Genomic DNA, 18,132 nt, shown 5'->3' on the forward strand with positions numbered 1-18,132 from the left:
ATATTGTTACTCTTAGATAACAGCTACAGAGCTCATTTAAGAATACAAAGCTTAGACCCAGTTCTTCTAATAATTGCTATTATAAAACTGATTTTAGATGATTAACCAATATGAGTTAAGGGCCAGATAGCAAACTCATAGTTATGTTAGATTCTGACTTAATTATAAAAGAGTGGTTTTGATACACTTCGATTAGAAATAGTTAAAAGTAGTCAAGCTTTAGCAGTTCAGATTAAATTATATTAAAAACTTCAGAAATCCACAAAATGTGACATTCAATGTTATTTAATCATATGACAATGAGACATATATTCTCCTGACATCACCTCCTTTTTGGTGCAAAGAAGAAATTGAGCATCTTCACCTCCAGGTAGCCACGGGGAAGAAATTGCCTATTTCATCTGCAGACAAAATACTTTCCAGGAAAAGGACACATTATGCAGAATACTCCACTGCTGGCTCTGTCAATACAGGGTAAGCAATCCTTAATAATTCTGTTTTGCAAAAGTCTGGCAGATTATCCTAGGCCATAAGGCTGAAGAATGATGCTCCAATGTTTTTAGGGGGCTGTCCAGGTAGTCAGCTGTTTAAGTTTGAGAAGATATGTGTCTTACTTAGTTAGGGCTTCACTGCTGTGAACAGACACCATGGCCAAGGCAACTCTTATAAGGACAACATTTCATTGGAGCTGCCTTACAGGTTCAGAGGTTCAGTCCAGTGTCCTCAAAGAAGGAACACAGCAGCATGCAGACAGGTATGATGCAGGCAGAGCTGAGAGAATTATTACATTTGGTTACTGACTAAATTAACTCATAAAAAAAGACAATTGTCTTTCACTTGCTCAAAGAACAACATTTCATCCTTGACTGATCTGTGTACCTTACATAATCCATATGAAAAACTTAATGGCACTAAAACTTTGTTTGTGAGATTCAGATATTACAGAATGCACAGCTTTGACAAGATTGATCTTCAGAGATGCTGAACTGTCATGCTTGGCCCCCTGCTTCCTGTCCTAACCCATGAGTCCAATTAAGGAAAGAGGGGGTGAAAAAAGCCACCAATCCCTGAACAAGAAAAACTCACCAACCTCTGAACTTTCCACAAAATCCTCCAATTTATATGCATGAAAACCCACCAATCTCTGAACAGGAACCCCCACCAATCCCCAGGCTCCCCGAGCTCAGGACATGAAATCCTACCAATCCTCATTCTGGAACTTTCTGCCTGGAAACCTGTACCCTCTAGGAAATCTTATATAAGCCCCGTCCTTTGTTCAGTTTTCTGCCATTCACTCCCTGGAGTTATTCCTCCAATAAGTCTTTTTCATAAAAGTTGCTGCCTGATGTGACTCTCTTATGGGAAGAAGTCAAGAAACAATGAAGAGAAGAATGTAAGAAGTAGAGCAGGGCTGAGGCTCCTGATCCTCAACTTAGCTGGGGATCGCCTGCAACACCTCTGCTTTAGGAGGCTTCCTCTTAGAGCTATGTGGTTGATGGGCTCTCATGTCTCAAGATGCCCTTCCATTGGGACACTGTCTCACCTCAGAGCTGTGTAATTTCTATGCTCTTGTATCTCAAGATGGCCTTTCATCTAAGCAGGGATACTTACAGTTTTACAAGATCCCTTGATTAGTGAGTTAAATGGAGGGTGACTAACTGGTGCACACTCCAACCATGCACCTATTTGAGGGTGTTGCACAAGGAAATCAGTGATGAGTGGTGTCATGGAACAGACATCCACCATTCAGTCATTCCTATGTAGAATGGCATCTAGACTTTGTATTGGTTACTTCTCTCATTGCTGTATTTAATCTCACATGAGGGTTTCTTCCCCAACCTTTGACCATTCAGTTCCCAGGTAAAAGATACGACACTTTTATATTTACAATTAGCCTTATGCACAAGAGCTGGGAAGATTTCTACTTTCTAAGCTATTAGTTTTTACCTTCCTATCAATAACCTTGATGTATGACTTACCATGTTCTGATGTTCTGTGTAGACCACTCTTATTCTAATTGGCCAGCCTACATGGCCAGTTTTTACAATCCCTTACTCCATGGAATCTTCCCCTCTCCTTCCTCCTTCTTCCTCATGGCCCTCTTCTAAACCTAAGCCCAGGGACCACAAACTCCACCTATCTCTCTTCTGCCCAGCTATAGGCTGTAGGCATCTTTATTCACCATTTGAGGATAACTTGGAGGACAAAGTTAGTCACTTGGGTCTACATGTAGACTCTCTCATCCCTGGGGCAACCAGGTCATGGGGACCAAGTATTTAGCATTACAATATATAATAAAAAAAACCCAAACCTCAACAATTCCCCTATTTAGTCCAATAAAAGGTATATAAATTCAGATATAAATTGATAGTCTGGCATGACCTTGATGGGGGTGGAATGACATAGTTCCCTTCCCTGGAACTGGGCCAACAGGGATAGGCTTCCACAAGTGTGGATGGCTGCTGCGGGTGTAAGACCTGTTTGTATAATAATGTACATATTTTCATGTTCCTCCTTCAAGGAATGTCCTCCTTGTTAACGTTAATGTCTCCACAATAATCAGAGACAGCATGAGTCCAGGAGTCAAAGGTGTGGTACTGTTGCTGTAAAATTAGAAAAAATTTAATGCTTTCTTTTACCCCCACTAGGTCTGGCACCACAGTGCCCCACGATATCTGGTAGATATCTTAATCTCAGTCAGCAAAGCCTCTCATCCACTTTGCTCCATCCCATAATACACTGCCTATGGCCTCTCTCTGAGCCTAACAACGATCTCTGTCCCCATCCAGGTCCCAGAAATATACATCTCAATTCCGTGGTGGCTTAGTGTCCCCATACTCTCTTAAACTTAATTCACCATAAGAAAGAACACACAACACAATAACCTCTGATCCAATTGATAAGATATAATTGCCCACCTAAACATACAAAGCCCTGTACACATCCATCCCTTAAGAACATTCATAACAACCTGTAAAGGTACAGAGTGGAATCTTAACATCCGCCTCCATGTTCTCTCAGCGTCTTCCTCTCCATGTTGCCTTGTGTTCCAATCTCCTCCTCTTCACTCAAACTTTTCTCCTGCCCATCCTTCCTTCTCATCCAAAAACAGGCCTTGGTCTATCCTGTACCCGCCCTCACCTGTATGACATCTTACATGGTACTGCCTCAGCAAAATAGTAAGCACTGGGATCTTCAGGACAGTTCTTCAGTCTGTGGATAAGAACTCAAAAACATAAGTTCAAAAATATGTAATTTCTCAGCTATGCAAAATGTAAGGATACAATATGAATTATATAGAGAGCTTCACAGACCTAAAGGAACAGAGGCAGGTGTACTATGAATCAACATGTCAGAATGATGCTAAGGAAGGAGATAAAGAGATCTAGGGAGTGGTGATCACAGGAGATGCCACTAGCTAAGTTTTTTGTTACAGAGGTAGACAGATTCCTGAGTTCAGGGGCAGTCTGGGACAGAGTAAGTTTTTAGCATGCCAAGGTATGGTAGAGGTGGTAGTTTCATGTCTTGGTCCTACCCAGATAGCTTGTCATCTGTGCTTAACAGAGGCAGGCAGATCTCTGAAGTCTTTTGCAATGTTAAAAAACATGTGCTTGCTATCTCCCAAGAATCAATGGGCTGGGGTCATGGGATGCTGATTGATGGGATAATCAAAAGGGAGCCTGGAGCAAATGACTAGGTTGATATGTAAAATAAAAGATTGGGGTTATGATTTGCAAGAGATGAGCTATCCAGAGAATTTTTTTTAGAATAGTAAGAGAGAACTGCTTGGAGAACTGTCTTGAGAGAGAGAGAGAGAGAGAGAGAGAGAGAGAGAGAGAGAGAGAAAGAGAGAGAGAGCGCTGTCTGGAGATCTCCAGAGAAGGCAGGCAGGAAAGCTGTCTTGTGTAGCACAGCTTGGAGTTATAATTTCACTTATAGTTGTTTTTGCCACTCCCAGCCACCTCTTCTCTCAGAATCCTTCTCCAAGCTGAGGCTTGTCCTTGGCAGAATACAATTACAAAAATTATGAAAACTTTAGGTATGATACACATTTATAATGAATAATAGTCTATTTATAATTAGCAACTTAGATAAAGTATTCTATCATCTAGCCTATCTTGGTGAGTTTAGAGTTCTATATCTAGATAAGTTTTCTATCCTAACTTGTACTAATGACCTATAAACATCTTGAACCTAGAGCATCTTCTTAAACCCTAAATAATTTAAGCTTGTAGTAAGAATATGACTATCTAGACTTCAACCCCATCAGAGACCTGAAAAGGATTAAATATAACCTGAAAGGGGTTGGGGATTTAGCTCAGCGGTAGAGCGCTTGCCTAGCAAGCGCAAGGCCCTGGGTTCGGTCCCCAGCTCCAAATATATATATATATATATATATATATATATATATATATATATATGTGTGTGTGTGTGTGTGTGTGTGTGTGTGTGTGTGTGTGTGTGTGTGTGTGTGTATTGTAAAAGCTGAGTATGCAGCAATCACAGGGATACAGCTTCCAAACATTATAGACATGACAGAGACAGCTGACTGCCTGGGAAGTCCCCAGTGACCTCGGAAGTGTTAGAGCATCATCTTGAGCCTTCTGACACAGGTCGTCTGACACACCTCATGTGAAGCAGGAATTATAAAGGACTTGCTTACCTTGTATTGGCAGAGCTTGGAAATCTACTATCCTGCTTTTATTTGTCTTTTTTGAACAGCATTTTGTCTCCAGAGGAAATGGGGCGTTTTCTTTGCCCAGTGGCTAGTTTTGTCATAATTGAAGCAACTCCGTCTGGAGGTTACTGATGCTTATCATCGTCTCTGTAGTGTAATGGGGTTACTGTCAGGAGCAGACCTGTCTCATCATCAAAAGACCTTTTAATAATAATAGTAATTTGAATGCCATATTCTGTGGATCTCTGAGGTTTTGAAGATCATCTATTTATAGCAAATCTATATTGTCAAATTATTATTCTTAACTATTTACTATCTGAATAACCTTGAAAACATTTTTATGTAAATAACTAAACTAGTATCTAATATGACCACAATTTTGATTATCTGACATAAAACTGCATTACTTAATTGTTTTAAAGAGTTTATAATAGCAGTCATTAAAAAGACTGGTATTAGACCTTGTATTTTTAAAAGTTTTGCATAGCCATAATACCTATACAATTGTTGAAATATACAAATATTATGTTGTAACAACCTTAAATTTTTTATCAATATACAAAGATTTATACCAATGAAAATCTTAAACCTATATAAATATACAAGATTTTGTACCAGTGTAACAGTATATAGCCTCAATTTTGCATCAAAATATAAAGATATTTACCAATGTAAAATTATGGCTATAAGATGGTTCTGCTTTTGGTTTAACAGTAGATTCAATAATCTACCCATATGTATCTAATTTCCTATAATATTTATATATCCCTTTTTTCTACTCAACCCTCTTTATCTAAGAAAGAAAAGGGATAGAGAAAAAAATGAAAGAGAGAAATCCTAGTTTAAGCTTCTTATTTAGTTTCCTTCCTGTCTAAGACAACAACTATTTGTAAATCATCCCCTAAAATGACAACATATCAACAACTCATAAAATGACCAAAACTATCCACCCCAGCTTAAGAGGTGGTATGACAGTCTCCTTATAACTGTTTCCTGCTGAATTGGGGCAAAGGATTTCTGTTTGGAGACCCAGAAATTGGGAAAATGGTTAAGTTAAAAGAAAGCTTAGCTGGCATCATTTGCTGTTTACTGTCTGTGTGCAGAGAAAGTTCATGGCTTGATTGAAGTCCTGAACAGACTGAAAGGCTGAATGAACTGAGCAGTTCTTTGTGAAGCTGTTGTAGAAGCAAGTCTCTGGAAACAGCTTCATTTTGAGGCAGGGTCAAGCAGGGAGCTGGAACAGCGGCTCTCCGCAGGGGTGAAGGGGTCAGGGTCGTTCTCTTCATCTTCCATTCTGCAACATACAAACCTTACAAGAAATATATAGTTCTATAAAGACAGTTACATGAAATGTGCAGGGCGTATAGATCAAATAAGGATGAACTTTTTTGTTCTTTGGGCAGGTGAAAGACAACTGTCTTTCTTTTAAAATTAGTTTGACCATATAATCAAGTTGTAGTATAAATCCCCATTCATGCCATCTGAAAGGATGGTATATAATAATAAGTCATGAGAATTCTCTAGCCAATAAGATTTATTGGCCATATAAGCTGAAATTCTGACTGGAGACATGTATGTCCCAGTCAGTTTCAGGGTTATTTCAATAGAGGGTTTAGCAATATAATTACCAATGTATTTGGCCCTTTTGATTTTTCCTGTGTGCAGCTGAGATCGTCTGGGATCTCCCTCTCTCAAATCTGATTTTTATTACTTGGAAGGAGTTCAGAGCCTTTTCTTTCCTATTAAAACAAACACGGAGCCTCTCTCCCAACCCAGCATGCCCTCTGTCAGGCAGTCTGATGTCATTAAAAGTATAGATGGTTCCAATTTAGCAGCCTTCCTTTTACCTAGGCTTGCTTTATTTTGATCTCTCATAAAGGATGTATAATATTATCATAACCACTGAATGTATAACCACCTTTACTTTGATAATATAAAACAAAACAATTTTAAACTATTATTATTATTTGTAGTGTTGTTGTTGTTGTTGTTGTTGTTGTTGTATTTATTGAAACAGGGTTTCTCTGTGTAGCCCGGGCTGACTTAGATTTGTTCTGTAGATTAGGCAGGCCTCGAACTCAAAAGGAGCCTATCTGTCCCTGCCTTTGTTTCTCAAGTTTTGAGATCAAAGGTCTGGATTGATTGATTATCTATGTACTCTTGAAAGCATTTATATCAACTCCCATTTCTTCTCCTTTCTTTAGAGATTAGTATCTTTGATAATTTAAAACAATTACTATCTGTTAAGACAGGGTTTCCACCATGTAACCCAGGCTAATGTGAATTCATTCTGTAGATTAGGCTGGTCTCAAACTCACAAGGAACCTATCTGTCTCTGCCTTCGTCTCCCAAGTATTGAGATCAAAGGCATGCATTTATTTATTTAATGTTTATGCACCCCCTTTTTCTTAGTTTAATATCCTTCTCTATATTCAAACTCATATTAAATTCTTTTGTGTTACTGTATAAGAATATTCCCAAGTCATCACTTTCGGGTGTCATGCTTAGCCATCACCATTTTCCCTGTAGGGGCCCACACTCAAGAAACCAGTTACTTAAGGTAGCGTTGACACCTTAGTTAGTGTTTTTATCTCTATTTTTTATTGCAGGAGGCATCCACCTGCTCTCCTCTCTCTGAGTGGTAAAGTTTTGCCCGCTTCTTTGCACAGTAGGGGCTTTCTGCTGCGTCTGCCATTTGGAGAGTGACCGGTTTGGGGGCATAGCTATATTTTAGTTCACACTTCAACTCCTGGAATCACACTCACCAAACCAGCATGTATTCCAACCAGTGCTGGAGCTCTCCAAGCTTGGGGAAAACCCAACCTTGCTAGAACCATGTCTCCCTGCCTTCTTATTCTTTTTTTTTTTTTTTTTTTTGGTTCTTTTTTTCAGAGCTGGGGACCGAACCCAGGGCCTTGCGCTTCCTAGGTAAGTGCTCTACCACTGAGCTAAATCCCCAGCCCCCTTCTTATTCTTAAAGTGACAATGTGTGTTTGATTCAAGCATCTGAAATCATTTTGTTAAAAGCGAGTTCTTGCCACACTTTGGCTCACCAGTTTTTGCTAGTAGATATTTAATCTCAAATTGGGGTTTCTACTTTGCCTTTGAGCATTCAGTTCCCAGATAAAAGACACAACACTTTATATTTATAATATGCCTTTGTAGCATTACAGCTGAGCCAATATCTACCCTCTAAACTATTAGGTTTTATCTCCCTATCAATAACCCCAGGTTATGACTTGCCATGTTCCGGATAGGCTGCCCTTACTCCAATTGCTCAACCCACATGGCCAGTTCTTAAGATCCCTTATCTCATGGCCTCTTCCTTGTGGTCCTCTCTAAGCTGAAGCCCAAGAACTGCACCCCAAGCCATACTATCTTTTTTTTAGCCCAGCTATAGGCTGTAGGCATCTTTCTTCACCAACCAGGGATAACTTGAGAGCAGGGAGAAGGCTTCATAGTGCCACTTGGGCTTGCATGTGGATTCTCTCATCCCTGGGGGCTACCAGACCTTGGAGGCCAGTATTGAGCATAACAATTTGGCAAAAGACCGAATCTCAACAGCTGTGGTCAAATACCTGGCCAGAAGGAACTTAAGGGAAGGTTGATTTTTGACTTACAGTTGAGGGGATTCAGCCCATCACATCAGGGAAGGCATGACTGTGGGAGCATGAGGTCATGTTCCTGCCTGGGACAGGAAGTCATGTAATTACCAGGAAACAGAGACTAAATAGGAAGTAGGACTAGTCTATCAAAGGTCAACGTCCTTACACACAGTAACTGACTTTTTCCAGCCCCATCTCCCAGAGAGTCCATAACTTTTTAAACTCAGGAGCCTATGGGGGTTATATCATGAACAAAACGTAATGGGCTAAGCACATCAGAGTGTTTTGAAAGAGGAGCATTTGTAAGTAGAGTTTAACAAACCCTATCAGGTATTAATATGGCAGCCCAGCCCCCAATAATTAAGGCAGAGTTCTATGGACTTTTTTTAAATCAACTTTAGCACAATTACTGGAGTGTAGGGAGCGGCGCGGCAGCTGTATGATAATGAGGTGAATCTGGCGCCCTCCTAACAACAGTACTGAGCATGTGTGGGGTTTTGCACCTGACGTCAGTCTGGCTGGGGCGGTACTATGCTAAACGGGAGTTCATGCTGTGCCAATCTCTGGAGGACAAGTAGCTGGGATGGCAGTGGGGTGACTCGTGCCCCACCAATCCCTGAAAGAATATTAGCATAGTGTTGTGTATATAAGCCGAGCAGCTTTGCCGCTCAGCGGGGTAACACTTAAAGCTGTAACACTTGGAGCTGTAACACTTGAAGCTGTAACAATTAGGGCTGGCTGCCGCAGCCTCCCTGTATCAACAAAGAAGGTGTCCTGCAGTAAAGGCTGTTGAGAAGAATCCAACGGTGTTGCGTCTTCCTTGCCGGACGAGGTGGGCGCGACAAAGTGGTGGCCCGTACGGGGACGAGGACATCCTCGTGGATCTCAGAACTCTTCAGATTCAGGACGAGCGACATCGGAAAAGTTCCCGGTAAGGGACGATAAAGTTCTCTGGAGGTGAGCAGAGACGATGGAAGCCTTGGTTTAGAGGCTAAAAGGTCTGCAGTCTGCAGCTATGTTGTTTCCAATGGATCCTTTGTGGGTAAGGCTTGTAATTTTGTTTATTTTTTTCTTTGTGTGGGAAGCCATTAGAGCAGTTAGGCCAGGTCAGAGGGTCCTTGCAGAGCAACAAGAAAGTATGTCAGAGGGAGAAAAGGTCTCGAAAGAAAAAAAGAAAAGAAAAGGAGATAAAAGGAACAGAGAGAAAGCAGAGATTAAAAAAAAAAGAGGATAATCAGGACCAGGAAACAAATAAGATATATTCTTCTTTAAAAGCCTTGACCTTAGAAATGTCAGACAATCTGGAAAGCATCACCGACAGTGAAAGTAAAGGTAGAACCATTGGGTCCCGGGCCTCCCGCAGAGCAACAAAGCGAAGCGCAGGACTCGACCTCAGTTCCACCACCAGACTCACCCCTCGAATGGGAACTCAGGTGGTGGATACAGATTTTAAAGGCCCCAGTAAGCAGAATTCAGAAGGATCACAGAAATTGAAAGCGTGTGCAAAGATAAAGATTTGGGGTAGTGGTAGTGGTCAAAAGGGGACAAGGTAATAATGGTAAAATGTTTTTGTGTATGTGTTTTAGAGTTATGTTAAAATCTAGAGAAACAAAGTCGATTCTCATAGATACTTTTAGTCTTTGGACCCTGACTAGAGACAGTTTACACCCTAGACAAGAGAGAGAATGGGGTTGAGAAAAACAGTCCTCCCCAACTCTCCACAGATGCTTTGGCAGAAGAAGGAAATGAGCTTAAGTTTTTTGAAGCTCTCCTGGGAACAGAAGGAGGTGGGAGACGTCTTGCCTCCTTGCTGGCTCCTATTGGAGAAGTGCTTATTTCTGGTTCTGGGTTCTTTAGGTAGGATGTCTGGGTCCCTTTGGTGGAACACCATCTAGTTCTTTTCCTCTGTGTCTATTGTTTGTCCTTGGTGCACCAAGCTGTGGATGTATGTCAATTTATGTCTGGGTTTTGCTTCTCGTTGCTTGAATGTTTTGTGTTTCATGTTTAAAAGAAAAAAAAATGGTTAAAACTTTAAATGCTGGTTGATTCACCCATTGATGTAGCTTTAACTCCTTTCAAGTAAGGAACAAATACATAAAAAGTTTCAATTGGCTTTTGGAGCCTGCATCTGTGGCTAGAAGCCTAAGTCGGCTGGGCAAGCTCCCCAGGGGGCTGGCTAAATGTTTATACTAGCCGCCCTAGAAGCGGCCTATACAAAAGTGGTTAAGGTGCTTAAAAACAATCAATTGTTCATAGCACCTGAAAAGGTTCAAATGGGCCAAATGGGAGAATATTTAGGAACAAAAATCTCTGCTCAAAATATTTCTCCTCAAAAAATTGAATTACGAAAAGACCATTTAAAAACATTAAATGACTTTCAAAAATTACTAGGAAGCATAAATTGGATTCGACCCTATTTTAAAATGCCCAATGTAGATTTACAACCACTTTATGAGATCCTGAAAGGGGATTCTCAGCTTACTTCACCCCGTGTTTTAACCAAGGAAGCACGATTATCCTTGAGGAAAGTAGAAGAAAGACTGGAAAAGGCAATGCTAAGAAGGTACAAGGAAGAGGAAGATCTGCTTTTGTGTATACTGAGAACCTTTAGTCAGCCTACAGGAGTGCTATGGCAACAAGGACCACTTCTGTGGATTTATCCCCATATTTCTCCTAATAAAACCCTTGAATATTACCCTTCTGCTGTTGCACAGCTTGCTGTATTAGGCGTTAAATCTTACATTCAGCATTTTGGTATTTCACCAAAGAAAATTATTATACCGTATACAACTGCTCAGGTAGAAACATTGTGTGCATTGATAGATGATTGGGCCATATTGCGCTGTAGTTTTGATGGAGAGTTTGACAATCATTATCCTAAGGATCCATTGCTACAATTTTTTACTGAACATCCAGTGATCTTTCCTAAGATCACTGCCTCAGAGCCTTTGTCTGGAGCATTAGATATTTATACAGATGGCTCCAAAACAGGTGTAGGTGCCTATATGGTTTACTCTCAAGAACCAGTATTAATTCAATATAGTCCAGGTACGCCCCAAATTACAAAATGTAAAATAGTATTGGAAGTTTTCAAAAGATTTCATGATTCTTTTAATTTAATTTCTGACTCTGTTTATGTGGTTAATGCGGTGCGCTCACTTGAAATTGCAGGGCCAATTCGGTCGACTAGTACTGTATGTCAAATTCTTTTAGAATTACAAAATTTGATTTGGGCCAGAAAAAATAAATTTTTCATACAACATATTCGAGCCCATACTAATTTGCCTGGTCCCATGACCAGTAATAACGCCCTGGTGGATGCTAGTACTCGTAGAGAGTTTATTTTTCATGCTGCTCTGGTTGACCTCGCTAGAGAATTTCATCAAAAGTTTCATGTACCTGCCTTTACTCTTCAACAAAAATTTAAAATCTCTAGAGCTGCAGCTCGTGATGTGGTAAGTTGCCAGAATTGTGTTCAATTTCACCACCCTCCTCATGTGGGGATTAACCCTCATAGTCTGATCCCGCTAAAACTTTGGCAGATGGATGTCACACACATATCGCAATTTGGAAATTTAAAATATGCTCATGTTTCTGTTGATACATGTTCTGGTATTATACATGCTACTCTGATGACTGGTGAAAAGGCTCGTAATGCCATTAGCCATTGCTTAGAGGCATGGGCAGCCTGGGGAAAGCCTGATAGTCTCAAGACAGACAACGGGCCTGCCTACACTGCAAAGTCCTTTCAGGCATTTTGCCAGACAATGCAGGTCAAACATACTACAGGATTGCCATACAATCCCCAAGGTCAAGGAATTGTGGAAAGAGTACATCGTACCTTAAAAGAGCTTATAAAAAAACAAAAAGAGGGAATTGCCAGCAGCCGAACACCAAAAGAACAACTTTCTTTAGCTCTTTTTACTCTAAATTTCTTAATTTTGGATGCGCATGGCCGCTCTGCTGCGGATCGCCATGCTACTACTACACCTATAACTAATGCAGAAGTAAAGTGGAAGGATGTCTTAACTGATCAATGGTGTGGCCCAGATCCCGTGATCTCGAGATCTAGGAGAGCTGTTTGTGTTTTTCCGCAGAATCAAGAAAATCCAATTTGGGTACCTGAGCACTTGACTCGAAAATTGCCTTCTGCTCTTCCTGAAGATGAGACTACGAACCCTACTATTACTACTGGGAATGATAATACAGGTTAATTCGATCACCCTGTGGGCTATTGCCAGATCCTGGCCAGTACCCATGCCAGTCCATAGCAATTCTACTGTTTTACCAACCTTTTTCTCTACCTCCTGTTTGCGTGATGTTCCCTGTATAGTGCCAACTGGAGAAATGCCCCAACGGTATGCCGCCACTAACGTTTCTCTGTTGCATACCTTTTGTTTTACCATTAAAGACTCTTCCGTGCCCTGTATTTGGTTGCGTAGAGCCACATTAGCTAATTGGTTGAATCCTGTGAGTGACAGCACAATGAACACCGGGATCATCCTGGCTGCTTTGAGTCAAATCGCCCAGGGAGTCTCTTCACCCAGCGAGGACATGTCAGTCGATAGTTCTGCTGATCTGAACATTACAACACTAATTGTGATGCATAATTGTAGTGTTCCATCACACCCAGGGCAAGGTAACTATGCACAGAATAGCTCTACCCGTCGTAGAGTCTTACCCGCTTGCCCCCCGCATCAAGAGTTTCCACCTAATTTTACCCCATGTCAGAGTCCATTCCATAGAACAAAACAATTCCTACCGGGATTTGAATTTTCCCCTCCTCTTGGCCATGTACAGTATGATTGGGGGGAGAATAAGACTGGCAAGCATAATCTCTGGCCTTGGTTTCAGTGGGTGCTGTCCAATGAGCAAGGGGCATATACATCCCTGACCCCCTTTGCTAGGTTGATGGGTGAGAACTTCACGCTGTATAATGTTTCGGCTACCAGAAAAAATGATACCAGGTTGACCAATATTCAATATAATAACCTCTTGGAACATAATACTGCCACTAGTACTTCAGTATGTGTTAGATCACCTTTTTTCTTTCTGATAAGCACTAATGTAAGCAATGGTGCTTTAAATTGTAATAGCTCTGATGTAGTCTGCTATTTAGCTGAATGCTGGGATGGCAACAATGACACCGCAGTGATGGTCAAGATTCCCTCCTTTGTGCCAATCCCAGTAGAGGCAAACCCAGATAGTTTTCCTATTCTTAATTTGCTGAGAACCAAAAGAGATTTTGGAATTACGGCAGCCATAATTTCAGCCATTGTGCTGTCTGCTGCCGCAGCTACCACAGCTGCAATTGCTATGACCAATCAAATACAGACGGCTGAGACTGTCAATCAGATTGTAGAAAGAACTGCAATGGTGCTAGAGATACAAGAAGAATTTAATACTCATTTGGCATCTGGCCTATTAGCCAATCAAAGGATAGATTTAGTTCAAGAACAAATTGAAGCACTGTATCCTATAACACAGCTGTCTTGCATTTCCTCCCTAAGAGGTTTATGCATTACTCCTTTGCAAGCCAACTTTTCTCAGCATTCTCAACAGAGCAAAGAAATCTCAAATTATCTGAAAGGAAACTGGTCCATGAAAGCAGAGCAACTATCCAGACAATTGCTGATGCAGATTGCTGTCCTCAACAGCACTAGGCTGGACCCCATCACAATTGAAGACTTTACCTCATGGGTTACCAATGCTTTCTCCTTTTTTAAGGAGTGGGCAGGCATGTTTGCCTGGGGAGCTACTGTCCTCCTGGGATGCGGAGTATGTCTCTGGCTTATTGGCCGTTTAAAAAGGGAACATGCCAGACACAAAGCGGTTGTTTACCAGGCTATGACCGCCATTGACAATGGTGCTTCTCCCAATATATGGCTGGCCTCTTTGAAAGATTAAGAGTTGGCCCTAGATCATTTTTGTCACAGTCATGTCGGGTCATTGTATCCAAGGACGGGCAACTTTCCTCGAGCTCGGACCAACCTAAGACACGGGGCCCGGTAGCAATAGGGTGACCCAATGACGGGTAAGGCCAAGTCATCGTCAGGAACGACCTAAGACAGGAGCAATGACAAGATTGACGTGACACCCAGATCTAGACCAGTCATTTTATTAAACAAAAAGGGGGAGATGTAGGGAGCGGCGCGGCAGCTGTATGATAATGAGGTGAATCTGGCGCCCTCCTAACAACAGTACTGAGCATGTGTGGGGTTTTGCACCTGACGTCAGTCTGGCTGGGGCGGTACTATGCTAAATGGAAGTTCATGCCACACCAATCTCTGGAGGACAAGTAGCTGGGATGGCAGTGGGGTGACTCGTGCCCCACCAATCCCTGAAAGAAGATTAGCATAGTGTTGTGTATATAAGCCGAGCGGCTTTGCCGCTCAGCGCGGTAACACTTAAAGCTGTAACACTTGGAGCTGTAACACTTGAAGTTGTAACAATTAGGGCTGGCTGCCGTTGCCTCCCTGTATCAACAAAGAAGGTGTCCTGCAGTAAAGGCTGTTGAGAAGAATCCAACCGTGTTGTGTCTTCCTTGCCGGACGAGGTGGGCGTGACACTGGAGGATTACCCATACTCTTTATTTCTATTTACTAGTCTGCCTACTTCCCAGCTGCATTACTCAAGAAACTTGTTCTCTGAATCTCACCCACATGACTTCTGCCCCAGGAGTCCATCCTGGGAAGGTATTTTACTCGGTCATGTGCTCCTGGTCCATCACGTCTACTGAAGACATCTTGTTCCTTCCATCTTCTTCCTACTTCATTCTCCTTCCTCCCTGCCTGTGACTCCCAGCCAAGTAACTGAAAACCCAGCTACCTCCATCCCCACCCCCCTGCCCAGTAATCTGTAGCCATTTTAATTTAACCAATAGTTTTACATTGGAAAACAAGGTTCACACAACAAAAGCTGGTGTGTGTGGGAATGCGCTCACCTTGGGTCAACCAGCTCTTGGGGTACATAATTTAGCATTTGAACACATAGCAGCACTAGACCAACCCCTGACACTTCCCCCTTTATTGTCTAAATAAAAAGGCTCTTTCTCTTACAATAATAAATGACATATAGTAGGAACAAATATGAAACAGTTATGAACATCTTCAGGAAAGAATTACATTTAAAGCCCAGTCTCTCTGTATTTGGCAACTTTGGGTAAAGTGTTTATACTGGCTGATTTTGTGTGTCAACTTGACACAAGCTGAAGTTATCTCAGAATCAGGAGCCTCATTTGAGGAAATGCCTCCATGAGACCCAGCTGTTAGGCATTTTCTCAACTAGTGATCAAGGGGGGAGGAGCCAACCCATTGTGGGTGGTGCCGTCCCTGGGCTGGTGGTCTTGGGTTCTATAAGAGAGCAAACTGAGCAAGCCAGGGGAAGCAAACCTGTAAGTAACATCCCTCCATGGCCTTTACCATCAGCTCCTACTTCCTGCCCTGTGTGAGTTCCAGTCCTGACTTCCTTTGGTGATGAACAGCAATGTGAATGTACAAGCTGAATGAACCCTCTCCTCCCCCAACTTGCTTCTTGGTCATGATGTGTGTACAGGAATGGAAACCCTGACTAAGACATTGTTCTATTGTCTATCCTATTTGGGTGAGTTTACAGTTTCATATCTAAATCATTTTCTATAATAACTTGTATTACTAACTTAAAAACATCTTCTAGGGGTTGGGGATTTAGCTCAGTGGTAGGGCGCTTGCCTAGCAAACGCAAGGCCCTGGGTTCGGTCCCCAGCTCAAAGAAAAAAAAAAAAGAAAGAAAGAAAGAAAAGAAAAAAACATCTTCTAGGACCTAAAAGCCCCTTCTTAAATCCTCAAGAACTCAACCTTAATTGTGAGCCTATAATTATCTAGCCATCAGCCCCATCTGAGTCTTGGGAAGGAATAAATATTACCTTAGTATGCAGGAAGTGGAGTCAAGCAGCTTCCAAAACTAAGAAATGTCTGAGGAGCTTGCTACCTGAACAGTCCCCCAGAATTTCTCTAAAATATTGGAGCATCTGTCTTCAACAACCTGGTCCAAAATATGTGGCAGATCTTCAATGAAGCAGGAATTATGAAGGACCACTTACCCTGTCTTGGCAGAGTTCAGCAGTTGACTTTCCTCCATCACATTTGAGTACCACTGAATCTATCCTTGTGATAACCACTATCCCCACTTTGTTCTATGAGCACCTCCTTAAATTTTTGTTAGATCTCTCCGTAATGGCTTGAACCTGTAGGACCGTAAGCTCCTAAGTTTGGAACAGGCTGTATGCTGTAATGTTCATACAACTGCTGTTTTCTACTGGATACATATGCCTGAGCACCATCAACTCTGATCAACACAGACATCTCCACGACAGTCGCCGTCTCTGACGAATGTGTGATCTTGGAGTCAGCTCTCTAGAACTCTGAATACGCATCTCTAGCACAATGCATCAAAGCATGGACCTATCTCAACTCTCCACACTCTAAAAAATAAGACACACTCCATTGTGTGACACCGTCTTAAGGTAGCATCATTAGGTAGAATCTGGATTCTTTTTTTTTTTTTTCTTGGTTCTTTTTTTCGGAGCTGGGGACCGAACCCAGGGCCTTGCGCTTCCAAGGTAAGCGCTCTACCACTGAGCTAAATCCCCAGCCCCTAGAATCTGGATTCTTAACTCAATATATTGTATCTTTATGGCTGCTGTATTAATTCTCTAAGTCTTTGTAGACTTTTCTTATCTGAAACTGCCTCTTTGCATTTCATTGTCAGTTCCAGGCTGGATTCCCCCACCCCCAAAGGGTCCCTATTTTGATTCAAATAATCCTCCAACGTCTGTTCCATGGTTTTCAATCTGGCATTTAATTTCTCAGTCTCTTCTTTGTCTGAGTCTATCCTATTTTTTTCTTTCCCTGATCTCTCAGCCTTTTCTTTAGTCTGATTTTTAAATTTGTAAAGAAGTTCTCTAAGTCTTTTTTTCCAAATGTCAATTCTCTCATTTTGCTTTATCTCTGATATTTTGTATTTTTTGTAGTTCAAATTTTCAAAAAAATTTTTTTCTAAGACTTTTTCTCTGAGAAGATAGAGAAAGCCACTAATCTTATTAGGATGAAAATGAGGATTATAATTAGTAACATGACAGTTTCAGTATCTTTTTCCTTTATTTCCATCTTTGAGCCATTTAAAAGCACATCAGACAAACTGCAGAACCCTCATGTTAGTGTGTTTCTCTCCATTTTTAACATAAAAAATATTTAAATTTTTCCTTGAGGATTTCAATTTACCAGCTTTAAATTTAATACCCTACTAGTTCAGAGTTTTGGGTTTTTCAGTTCCATTGCAACTCTGGGAAAATGTCCTTCTGTCCTGAGCATTTTTAGGTTCCTCGGGCCAGCATACATCTATATCTGTTAGATCTGCCCCTTTGACTCAGTTTACCCTTCAGCCCAGGCCTTAGAGTAGCATGTGTTCCCATGGTTCTCTTGGGCCCGTGTGCCACCCTGGGTTACTGTTTGCCAGCACATGCCAAGCCTTTCCATATTTTAGGCCCTTGCACAACTGTAGGCTTTCCTGTGGGCATACATTGATTTCCCTTGGGCTGCACCATGCAGGCTGAGGGACCCAGCTGGGTGGTGTTCAGTCCCTCTGCCATGCCTGGGAAGTGCCTGAGGCTCAGGTTAGCCATGGTTGACTTTGTTACTCAGCAGGGGGTCTAACTGTGCTGTGCTCTGAAGCTCAGGTTCCCCAAGCCTCCTGTGGTCCAGAACATTTAGGTAAAACCTGAAACTAATGTCCTAATATTGCTCCATGTTGGATGTGCCTGGTTCTACCTCCTCTAGTAATTGGCTGTAGCCACCTTTATTTAACCAATAG

General features: G+C 41.6%; 1 protein-coding gene across 1 annotated transcript; it reads left to right on the forward strand.

Moving 5' to 3' along the window:
• The first annotated feature begins 8,845 nt into the window (after positions 1-8,845).
• LOC134485107 (uncharacterized) lies at positions 8,846-14,806 on the forward strand. The gene is made up of 2 exons (XM_063280922.1): positions 8,846-9,214; positions 12,381-14,806. The coding sequence occupies exon 2, from the start codon at positions 12,448-12,450 to the stop codon at positions 14,188-14,190; it is 1,743 nt and encodes a 580-aa protein (XP_063136992.1). The 5' UTR covers positions 8,846-9,214; positions 12,381-12,447; the 3' UTR covers positions 14,191-14,806.
• Positions 14,807-18,132: the final 3,326 nt, after the last annotated feature.

The sequence above is a fragment of the Rattus norvegicus genome, chromosome 1, assembly GCF_036323735.1.
Source record: "Rattus norvegicus strain BN/NHsdMcwi chromosome 1, GRCr8, whole genome shotgun sequence".
Lineage (NCBI taxonomy): Eukaryota > Metazoa > Chordata > Mammalia > Rodentia > Muridae > Rattus > Rattus norvegicus.